Genomic DNA, 11,723 nt, shown 5'->3' on the forward strand with positions numbered 1-11,723 from the left:
CATTTTGTAGTTTAGTGTTAACTAAACTAGTCCTTTACTAATTCAGTCTAGAGCTTGTTATGGGTTTCTATTGCTAGCCAAAAACTGAAATCATAGTGTCCTTGTATGGGTGAATTTTGATTCACTATTGTACAGATATGTCTGCAAAGGTTCTCATTCATCCCGGTCATGGTAAGTCTGTAAAAAAAATAAAGCAACTGGGCTTGTATTTTTCTTAAAGATGTTTTGCTGTGTATCCAACTAGCTTTCTCAATACTGAAACGTCTTTAAGAAAAATACAGCAAGTCCAAGTGCTTTGATTAATTTTTTACAGACACACTATTTGTACAGAATTCCTCCACAAGTGTTGCAATGTGTCTCTAATTACACCCCTGGGGCTTGTTCCTGTGACTATAGCATGATGACCCTCCAACTCCAGCCAGCCAGTCTTGAGGTAGGAAGTGACTCCTGGAAGAAGAAGAAAGTAAATGGTGTTTATTTGGGAGTTTTTTTGTTTTGGATATAAAACTAAAACATTTGTCAGGTTTGTAATGCTGTGCCCTCATTGGGAAAAGTTCCTCCTGTTTTCTGTCTTGCTGACAGTGCGTAACATATACACTAAGTCGAGGGAAATTTCTGGAATGGAAACCTAACACCAAAAGCACTTTTGGCGTTCCGTGTGACACCTGTTCTCTCATTACATTTTTGATGTTGCAGAAAGTGAGGGAAAATGTCCCCCACTGTGTCAAAAAGAGCAGTATAAACTTGACGGTAGCTTTTCTCTATACAAAAAGCATAGGAAAAGAGAAAAACGCTTTCATCTAGTCGGTCATTAATGGCTAGAAGTAAAACATGGCAGTTAATGCACCATTCACAAAAAATAATTATGTGCCCCAATGCTTTCTACTTTGTGTTCGTGTTTGTACTGCCATCGTTGGGTGTCCACAGAGTCCAGCAAGTCAGATTGTAGATATTTGGGGGGTTTAAGTTGGCCATACACGGGTAGATTTAAAAATACAGTCTAAATCCATTGTCAATTCGACTCAAACTATTAGGAAACTTAACAAGCTTTTTTTTTTCAAACAAAATTCTAACCATGTATACCCAGCTTAACTTTTTCCAGATCCAAGATGGATTTTACTAGCAAATATACATCAAGTATCATGTTTCTGTTCTGTGAAATCGTAGTGAGGGAACGTGGGAGTTAAATCTTAAAGATGCATAAATGTCTTATTTTAAAAATGTAGCCCCTTTTGTGCATCACTCCCGGGATGGACGACAATCACGTTTAGTTTACGAATTTATATTGAGATTGTAGTCCATCATGGGAGTGAGCTTGGAGCGGTGGCTACTTTAAAACACACACAGGGACCATGGTAAACAAAAGTAGCCACCCTCCAGAAGGAAGGACAGTGTCAGCACCAATTCAGAGATGATTTGAGGATCTACAGCCGAGTGATACACAAATAAGATACATTTTTGTTAATAGCTGTGGTACTTGAATGTATTTTTAAGGTTTAACTCCTGAGCTTAGTGTCACTTTAAAGACCAGCTTGAGAACATTGCATGCTACAGGATAGGAAACACCTTTATGTGAGTTGGCATCTCACATAATCAATAAAAAATAAAAATATTTATTTATTTTGCACAAACACAGGAATTGACCTTCATTGCTAAACATAAACATAATTTTTAGACAACCCCCTGTTGGTGGAAGCAGTCAGTTTTGATCTTGGTTCATGTAATAGATAATAAGATGTTCTGGATTCCTCCCATGGAGGCCGAGGTTAGAAGTTCATGCCTGTGTACGCTAATCATCTGCCAAGATTTTGTAATTAATGAGGGTGATATTCAAAATTTAGCAAAACATGAGCTGGAGCTATCTGACCATATTCCAAAGCAAGGGAAGTCTTCATCCAGCAGGAGCTAGGCTGCCAGCCGTCTGCCATTTCCTTCATTGTGCTGACTAATTACCACACCTGAGCTTCAGGAACTTATCTATATATATTTTGCTCTAAATGAATGGCGGGGGGACTGCTTAAAGTATTGTAGGTGAGTTGAAGGTTTTCACTACAATGGCACTTCTGTAATCTACGGATAGAAAGTATTACTAAAGTCTGGATGTGCCCTCTACGAATAAAAAAAAATGTGCATGGGTTGAATGGTTGTAGCTGAACTTTAAATTAAATATATTCCTCAATAGCTACCAGGGGACATACATTCACTTTGTGCATCAAATGCCTTTGCAACCCAAATATTACCTTTGCAACCCAAATATTACCTTTACATGGACTGTGCAGACAGCAGAGCTAAAAGCTCAGGAGGTTCCCCTACTACTGGCTGCCTTCAGAATATGACAGAGTGGTTTGTCACGGATGGAGTGTATAAGGGGTACAGGGACGAGAGGGGCTGGATGATGAACAAAGTATTTGTCAATTTTGAGTTTTCTTGATAAAGTGCCAGCATGCTTAGAAGTATGTACACCACCCATTTCCCTTCACATTTGTGAGGAACAGACTGAATGTTTTGGACAAAAGTGGTGAAGGGTTTGGAAAAACTGGTCACCCACCTGTGGCAGATTAGGTAAACCACTGTTATAGCTCCATACAAAGAGAAGAAAAATGTAAAGTCTATTTACCCTGTTTATAAACTTAATATTCTATAATATATGGCAAAAACTGTTAAAAGGAGGTGAATTAAAAAATTGGTAAATAAAACAATTAAACATGCTTGCATACATAGGACAAAAGCAAAAAACACAGCGACATACACCATTATTAAACCCTAAATAAATGGCCCCCTACAGTCCTCTTAAACGTGAGCATTGGAATTATCTTAGGGAAATATTTTCAAATAAAAACATTTACTACATTTGCCACTCCACAAGCTGACAGTATAAAAATACCCTAAAGCTGGCCATGCACCTATAGATTATCTGCAGATTTTCTATGGTCAGATGGAAAAAGTGCAACGGATTCCTCCAACTACGCCAAACTGTGTGGATGGAGCAATCTCCCACTGGGCCAAGCTGCAGTATCTTTCTAGTTGGCCCTTCTGGCTCTCAAAATACCTGAACATCCAATCCAATCAGATTTTTGAGAGCCGACTAGCAAGATACTGAAGCTTGGCCCAGTGGGAGATTCCTCCATCTACAGGGTTAATGAAGTTGTACCAAATTGGGCCCTAACGGCACGCAATAACTCAAAGTAGGCTAAGAAATATACAGGTGACATCCCTAGTTCCTCCTGAACATCGGGGAAGGTAACCAAACATCCTGTTCTAAACCAGTGATGCAGTGACTTAATACCCACTGAGGGCCAGAACAGAGCATTGGGAAGTGTAAATAAGTCTTGATAGGTGGGATTACTCCACAGTGGGGAGCAGGGAACCTTACACCAAGCATTAATAACCAACCAATCGGGTACCAGTTGTGCAGCTGCATAGTACAAATAGAAATTGGGGAAGACCAGGCCTGTCATTACCCTATTAATAGTGGCAGTAACGGTAGTAGTGTAGATTGATATAGCACCCTCTTCTGGGGAGAAAACATTTGTATGCAGGTTGAGCCCATGGTGCTACAATTCTGCCAATTTAAAATATTTCTCACCATATAATTTAAAGATTCATATAAACCTAATCACTAATATCTATATAAAAGTTTTAATGTGTTATGGTAATGTAACTTGAATGTAATTTAAAATTTTCAAGTCTGCATCGGTCATTAAAATAACCTGATTATCCTGCCATGAAGGTCTTTGTTCAGGCTTCCGATGGAGACTAAAAGTGGCGCACATAATGCAAGCATGGTCCACTGTGCATGCATGTAGCCAAGATGTGTCACAAAGGGGCTACAGGTAATCAGCAGCATTAAAATGTAACGAAGGATGAAAGAAAAGGTGAAAAACATGTTTTATTTAACAAAAAAAAAACATGTCAGTTATTTGACACAAAGTGCTTTAGCAAACAAAATGTCATTTACATCTTCTTTATATTATATATTTAGTGCTGCCACTTCCCATGGCACTGACTTGGTAGAGTAAAATTCCTTTATTTCCAATCACATTTGAAAGTGGATGGTCTGGGTATGCACAGCATATTAGCACATTATGGCAGACTTCCCTTTTAAGGGATTCCCTCCTGCAATGTCGGCGCTCCCTTCCGTTGCTGGTGCTCCCATTTTCTTGCCGGGTTCGCTGTCTTCAGCCTCTTGATTGACCGCTCTGCTTTTTATAGGGAAAACAATTATCAGCTGAATTAATAGCGCCTTAAAAAATGTAAACTGCATCTACACCCATCATTAACTTGAAATAATAAATGTAAAGCTTTTCTTTTATATAAAAAGTATTGCTCATATCGCTATACCAGTAGTAGTAGGATGGGGGAGGGGATGGTTGCTACTCTCGTGTGGGATGTAAATATGTTGTTTTTCAAAATCAATGTAACTAGGCAACTGGCAGCAACTGTCAATAATCTTAAAATCTTGGCAAGTGGTTTATAAACCTTTTTTAGAGCTTTTGCCACCTCCGCAATCCGTACAAGTTGTTAATTGTAAACTAACTACTTGGCTGCTGTGCTAGTTGTGTTTTTAGCTTGCTGGGGCTTCTTTTGCCATGAGAGCTGAAGGGCCACGGCTAGCAGCAGACCCTCTCAGTCATAACTAAAGTGTCCATATTACTAAACTGTGTGAAGGAATTTTAGGTATTTGCTTACTTGCAGTGTTTTCTCCCTGCAATTGTTTTTTTTCACTTGCAGTCAGCCACTGAACTTGCTAGAAAATGTGACTGACAGGAAGAGCCAATTCCCTAGCACAGCCCCCTCCCTCCTTGCATGTCATAGCCTTCTCCTCTTTTGGTAGTGTTGAATGATTGTCTCTGCTGGTCCAGCTCCTCTGCCCCTCCGTTAACCTCGCTATATAACCTTTTATGTAGCTGCAGGGTGAGGAGCAAAGGAAACTATAGTGACACTTGAGTGACAGCTCTAAGGCTGTTGACATCACTTCCAAGATAGTTGTGTCCAGCAGCAATCTCAGAGTTTTGGATATCTACACATAGGGGGATTTTACAGGTAAATAAAAACCTAAAATACATTAAATGCACATATAATGCTATGGAATAATTGTTGAAATAAATAGTCTGGTGACAGGGCCTCTTTTATCATGTTTACTAGGCTAAGTTTTAGCAGTTATCTTTAGGGTTATGTTGATGTTAACACGCCAAAAATGTCAGAATAACTACATTTTGGTATATTTCTCTTGGCATTGCTCTGAATTAAGGTGAGTTCATAGTTTGCAGTTGGAAAAGGGAGTTCCTGCACATTTGTCAAAATCAGGAGTCCATCCGTATACTGTAATCTTAACACTATAGAGAGACGTTTCCTAAAAGAAAAAGATACCTCGGGAAGCTGGTGCAAAGCATGTAAAGACGTCTGTGCAGATAGTCTGAATGTCATCCATTTTGTTTACACATTACTAAAGTGTGTTTTACCTGCCACTTTTGTAGCCTTTCAGGTTCCATGTGTGTACCAGAGTGTGAGCCAGGCACTTTTTTCAACACGGATTTCATGAAATGTGACAAGTGCCACTCAACCTGCCAGTCATGTGTGGGTAAGTTGGTTTTATAGTTCCCACTGATCTCAAATTTATGGTCATAAGTTTTAAATGTTTGTCCTTGTGTATGATCTGTATAATGAAATTACTAACTTTCTTTTACTTAAACGTGAGCATTGGAATTATCTTAGGGAAATATTTTCAAATAAAAACATTTACTACATTTGCCACTCCACAAGCTGACAGTATAAAAATACCCTAAAGCTGGCCATGCACCTATAGATTATCTGCAGATTTTCTATGGTCAGATGGAAAAAGTGCAACGGATTCCTCCAACTACGCCAAACTGTGTGGATGGAGCAATCTCCCACTGGGCCAAGCTGCAGTATCTTTCTAGTTGGCCCTTCTGGCTCTCAAAATACCTGAACATCCAATCCAATCAGATTTTTGAGAGCCGACTAGCAAGATACTGAAGCTTGGCCCAGTGGGAGATTCCTCCATCTACAGGGTTAATGAAGTTGTACCAAATTGGGCCCTAACGGCACGCAATAACTCAAAGTAGGCTAAGAAATATACAGGTGACATCCCTAGTTCCTCCTGAACATCGGGGAAGGTAACCAAACATCCTGTTCTAAACCAGTGATGCAGTGACTTAATACCCACTGAGGGCCAGAACAGAGCATTGGGAAGTGTAAATAAGTCTTGATAGGTGGGATTACTCCACAGTGGGGAGCAGGGAACCTTACACCAAGCATTAATAACCAACCAATCGGGTACCAGTTGTGCAGCTGCATAGTACAAATAGAAATTGGGGAAGACCAGGCCTGTCATTACCCTATTAATAGTGGCAGTAACGGTAGTAGTGTAGATTGATATAGCACCCTCTTCTGGGGAGAAAACATTTGTATGCAGGTTGAGCCCATGGTGCTACAATTCTGCCAATTTAAAATATTTCTCACCATATAATTTAAAGATTCATATAAACCTAATCACTAATATCTATATAAAAGTTTTAATGTGTTATGGTAATGTAACTTGAATGTAATTTAAAATTTTCAAGTCTGCATCGGTCATTAAAATAACCTGATTATCCTGCCATGAAGGTCTTTGTTCAGGCTTCCGATGGAGACTAAAAGTGGCGCACATAATGCAAGCATGGTCCACTGTGCATGCATGTAGCCAAGATGTGTCACAAAGGGGCTACAGGTAATCAGCAGCATTAAAATGTAACGAAGGATGAAAGAAAAGGTGAAAAACATGTTTTATTTAACAAAAAAAAAACATGTCAGTTATTTGACACAAAGTGCTTTAGCAAACAAAATGTCATTTACATCTTCTTTATATTATATATTTAGTGCTGCCACTTCCCATGGCACTGACTTGGTAGAGTAAAATTCCTTTATTTCCAATCACATTTGAAAGTGGATGGTCTGGGTATGCACAGCATATTAGCACATTATGGCAGACTTCCCTTTTAAGGGATTCCCTCCTGCAATGTCGGCGCTCCCTTCCGTTGCTGGTGCTCCCATTTTCTTGCCGGGTTCGCTGTCTTCAGCCTCTTGATTGACCGCTCTGCTTTTTATAGGGAAAACAATTATCAGCTGAATTAATAGCGCCTTAAAAAATGTAAACTGCATCTACACCCATCATTAACTTGAAATAATAAATGTAAAGCTTTTCTTTTATATAAAAAGTATTGCTCATATCGCTATACCAGTAGTAGTAGGATGGGGGAGGGGATGGTTGCTACTCTCGTGTGGGATGTAAATATGTTGTTTTTCAAAATCAATGTAACTAGGCAACTGGCAGCAACTGTCAATAATCTTAAAATCTTGGCAAGTGGTTTATAAACCTTTTTTAGAGCTTTTGCCACCTCCGCAATCCGTACAAGTTGTTAATTGTAAACTAACTACTTGGCTGCTGTGCTAGTTGTGTTTTTAGCTTGCTGGGGCTTCTTTTGCCATGAGAGCTGAAGGGCCACGGCTAGCAGCAGACCCTCTCAGTCATAACTAAAGTGTCCATATTACTAAACTGTGTGAAGGAATTTTAGGTATTTGCTTACTTGCAGTGTTTTCTCCCTGCAATTGTTTTTTTTCACTTGCAGTCAGCCACTGAACTTGCTAGAAAATGTGACTGACAGGAAGAGCCAATTCCCTAGCACAGCCCCCTCCCTCCTTGCATGTCATAGCCTTCTCCTCTTTTGGTAGTGTTGAATGATTGTCTCTGCTGGTCCAGCTCCTCTGCCCCTCCGTTAACCTCGCTATATAACCTTTTATGTAGCTGCAGGGTGAGGAGCAAAGGAAACTATAGTGACACTTGAGTGACAGCTCTAAGGCTGTTGACATCACTTCCAAGATAGTTGTGTCCAGCAGCAATCTCAGAGTTTTGGATATCTACACATAGGGGGATTTTACAGGTAAATAAAAACCTAAAATACATTAAATGCACATATAATGCTATGGAATAATTGTTGAAATAAATAGTCTGGTGACAGGGCCTCTTTTATCATGTTTACTAGGCTAAGTTTTAGCAGTTATCTTTAGGGTTATGTTGATGTTAACACGCCAAAAATGTCAGAATAACTACATTTTGGTATATTTCTCTTGGCATTGCTCTGAATTAAGGTGAGTTCATAGTTTGCAGTTGGAAAAGGGAGTTCCTGCACATTTGTCAAAATCAGGAGTCCATCCGTATACTGTAATCTTAACACTATAGAGAGACGTTTCCTAAAAGAAAAAGATACCTCGGGAAGCTGGTGCAAAGCATGTAAAGACGTCTGTGCAGATAGTCTGAATGTCATCCATTTTGTTTACACATTACTAAAGTGTGTTTTACCTGCCACTTTTGTAGCCTTTCAGGTTCCATGTGTGTACCAGAGTGTGAGCCAGGCACTTTTTTCAACACGGATTTCATGAAATGTGACAAGTGCCACTCAACCTGCCAGTCATGTGTGGGTAAGTTGGTTTTATAGTTCCCACTGATCTCAAATTTATGGTCATAAGTTTTAAATGTTTGTCCTTGTGTATGATCTGTATAATGAAATTACTAACTTTCTTTTCTGAGACTCACAAATTTACAGGGTTATTCATAAAAGGGTGAAGAGTTTGGAGAAGGCAGAAGTGAACAATCTATCCAAAAATAGCTAATTTCGAAAAATTCTCCAATTCAGTGTTTTCCAGTTCAGCTATGTTCTCCTAGATTGGTCACTTCTCGTGCCTTCATCCTTTTGTGGAGGACGCTTGTTGGTGAATAAAAGGAGTTGCATGACTGCCCTTTGTAATCTCGATTGTTTCTCAGTTGGTAGGGATGGCAGGTCCCTAAAGCACTCTTAATTACAAGTCTGTGATTGATCACAGACCTGTAACTAGCAGAACTGATAAAAGAGCAGGCATCAGTTATGCCATCCTATGATGGTACTTTCTGCTAAACAATAGGCCTTTGTCAACTCCTCCCATACTAGTCTCCCAGGACTTCTCTAGAGTCTCTCCCATCCTCTTGAACTCTTTACCCCAACCTGTCCGTCCACCTCCCACCTTGACTACCTTTAGGCGATCCCTAAAGACTCATCTCTTCAGGGAAGCCTATCCCGCCTCAACCTAACCACTCAACCATCACAATCTCAAACAATTCATCCCCACACAGCTGCCTCCTCATGTGTCACTGGGCCCCTCCCTCTTAGATTGTAAGCCCTCAGGGGCAGGGCCCTCCTTACCATCTTGTCTTGAATTGTATTGTAATTGTAACGACTTCCTTATTGTAAAGCACTGCGCAAACTGTTGGCACTATATAAATCCTGTATGATAATAATTTAGACAAGAGCGTTTCTTTTAGACTCTCATGAACCAGAAAATGGTTAAAATGGGACAGGAAAACACTTCTGGAGAAAGTAGAAAACCCCTTAAAATCATGATTCTATTATTTCCCAGATGTAGAACTTTTGGAATGTTGTATTTTTTGGTTCCCATTTCGAGAAGTTGCAAAATTGGGGCCCTTGGACACTCTCCCATATTTGTTTATCAATGAAAATTGAATTGCCTGTGAATCCAGTAGGATGTGTAAATGATCCCAAGCCGTCTCCTTAGTAGAGTAGTGGAGCTAACTTGGCAGGTTCAGTATTGACGTAAATAAATATTTGGGAATTGTGTTGTTTTCCCAGCACAGTGATTTTGTTCCTTACACTGCGTGCAGAGGAACCTCTGTCCTGTGGCTTTGCCACACACAGGCAGATTAGAAAGTGTCTGGGTGGCCCAGTGTCCTGTGATGTTATTTTATGTTAGAAAAGCACAGAGGTGTTTTCTAGATTTTACTGCATTACAGCTGGATGAAAGTGTAAATGCGGGGCTTTAGCTGATTTATATTAGAACCACAGGCTCATTTTCAGACAAGAGGATCCTTGATGCCCTGCACATAGTCTTCATTGCTTTGGCAGTGCTATGACATCACATGAGTGGAGAATTTGCTGCTGTTTTCTCCATACAATCTTTCGGGACATTTGTGAAGTGTTTAGTGATGAAGGAGGTTTCTTAAATGCAGCTTTGGAGAACTGAGCACCAGTCATAAGAAAGGAACTTTTATTTTGAATGCGTGGTTATCCCCTCCCCTCATCCCTAATAAATTGGTATTACTGTGTGTGATTTGTCATTTTGTAGCAAGTCAGTGCTGGTCTCAAATAAAACGTTCACATTAAAACTGAAGATTAACCCTTGGCATTCCTGATTAGATCCTGCAGTGGACCCTTATCAGTTTAGTGTCCCGGTGCCTTCAAAGCGGTTTGGTGTGCTCCTTAGTGGGACACAGCAGCCCTAATAGGGCAGTGTAGACTTTTAGTGAAAGCCAATGTGTCATCTCCATAGATACAAAGAAAGCCACACAGCCAAGAAGATATTTGATATTTGGACTTTCCTGATACATTAGCCATATGTAGTTTGAAAGTTGCAAACCCTTTTGCATGAAGGGATGCTGCCGTTTTATGAAAGCTGACCACTGTAAATGCATGCGCTTCCAACTTTTTGCAGTTTTAAATGTCATTGTCCATAATTGTATGCTCAGTGGTGTATCCCATCTTGTGTTTTCCAGGAACTGGGAAGGACCAGTGTACTCAATGCACCAAAGATTACCACCTGCATGACTGGCGCTGTGTGCCAACGTGCAGCACAGGCTTTTATTCAGAAGCTGTTCCTGGGCTGCCCCACAAAGTTTGCCGAAAGTAAGCTATCCAACAGTTTGCATAACTATAGCCAATATCATGATGGGCTCCTTGTATAAGGTTATTACCAAAGCATACTATGGTCAGTACTTATGTGAAATCCTAATTTCCAGATGTGAAGAAAACTGTCTGATGTGTGAAGCCACAGGCAAGAATTGTGTCCGGTGCAAGGAGGGCTACAGTTTGCTCAGTGGATCATGTGTTACGAATCATACATGTAGTAATGGTGAGTATTTGCATTGGCAGTGACCAAATAATGTCCAAAAGGCATCTGCCTAGAATGACCTTGCACTCTGTTATCCTTGAACATAAAGAAAGCCTTTGATATCCTCTCATGGCCATATCTAATGTCCCTTTTGGCTACATGGGGATACAGTCCCAATTTATTGATATTGATATAGAGATGAGCTTGAGGAAGATGATGGTCCAAGGGCATTCTTTCCTTCCCTCTTGTCCATCATATTTAGTTTAGAAATCAAGCCCCTGGAACTTGCAAGCAAGGCAAATCCTGACATCGAAGGACTAGATGTAACGACATATCTATATGGTTGTGCTTCTTCACTGACAATGTGATAACCCTTTCCATCTCTACTATATTGCTGTGGCACCTCATTAGGACTCCCGACAAAATAGCAGCCATTTCAGGCTTTCAGGTCAATGACTATAAGTTGCTGGTCTTAAACATCACACTTTTGGACTCTTAAATGACTTTAACCCTTTCGCTGCCAAGGACGTATGGCATACGGACCTACAAAAGTGCTTCCAGCTGGCCAGGTCAGTATGCCATACGGACCTGGCATTTACAGTTCTACTATAAGCTGATGGTCGCTTTAGCGACTATCAGCTTATAGTATAACTGTTCAGCAGACTGTCCCCTTTAAATTAATAGCTGTCCGCTGATGACCGCTATTATCAAAAATACTGGGCGCCCCCCCCCGCCGGCATCTGGAGTCTCTCATCCCTCCCTGGAGCCAGGGTCTGTGGCAGCGGGGA

General features: G+C 40.4%; 1 protein-coding gene across 4 annotated transcripts in view; it reads left to right on the forward strand.

The window, feature by feature from the left end:
• Positions 1 to 11,723, forward strand: part of PCSK6 (proprotein convertase subtilisin/kexin type 6) — a 157,582-nt gene that overhangs the window by 136,675 nt on the left and 9,184 nt on the right. For all 4 annotated transcript variants that reach the window (XM_018566763.1, XM_018566762.1, XM_018566764.1 and 1 more), the window contains 3 exons: positions 5,478 to 5,581; positions 10,601 to 10,730; positions 10,844 to 10,956. In XM_018566763.1, coding sequence (XP_018422265.1) covers positions 5,478 to 5,581; positions 10,601 to 10,730; positions 10,844 to 10,956 — 347 coding nt within the window. The remainder of the gene's footprint in view (positions 1 to 5,477; positions 5,582 to 10,600; positions 10,731 to 10,843; positions 10,957 to 11,723) is intronic.

The sequence above is a fragment of the Nanorana parkeri genome, unplaced genomic scaffold (genome assembly GCF_000935625.1).
Source record: "Nanorana parkeri isolate BGI_ZX_2015 unplaced genomic scaffold, ASM93562v1 scaffold973, whole genome shotgun sequence".
NCBI classification, from domain to species: domain Eukaryota; kingdom Metazoa; phylum Chordata; class Amphibia; order Anura; family Dicroglossidae; genus Nanorana; species Nanorana parkeri.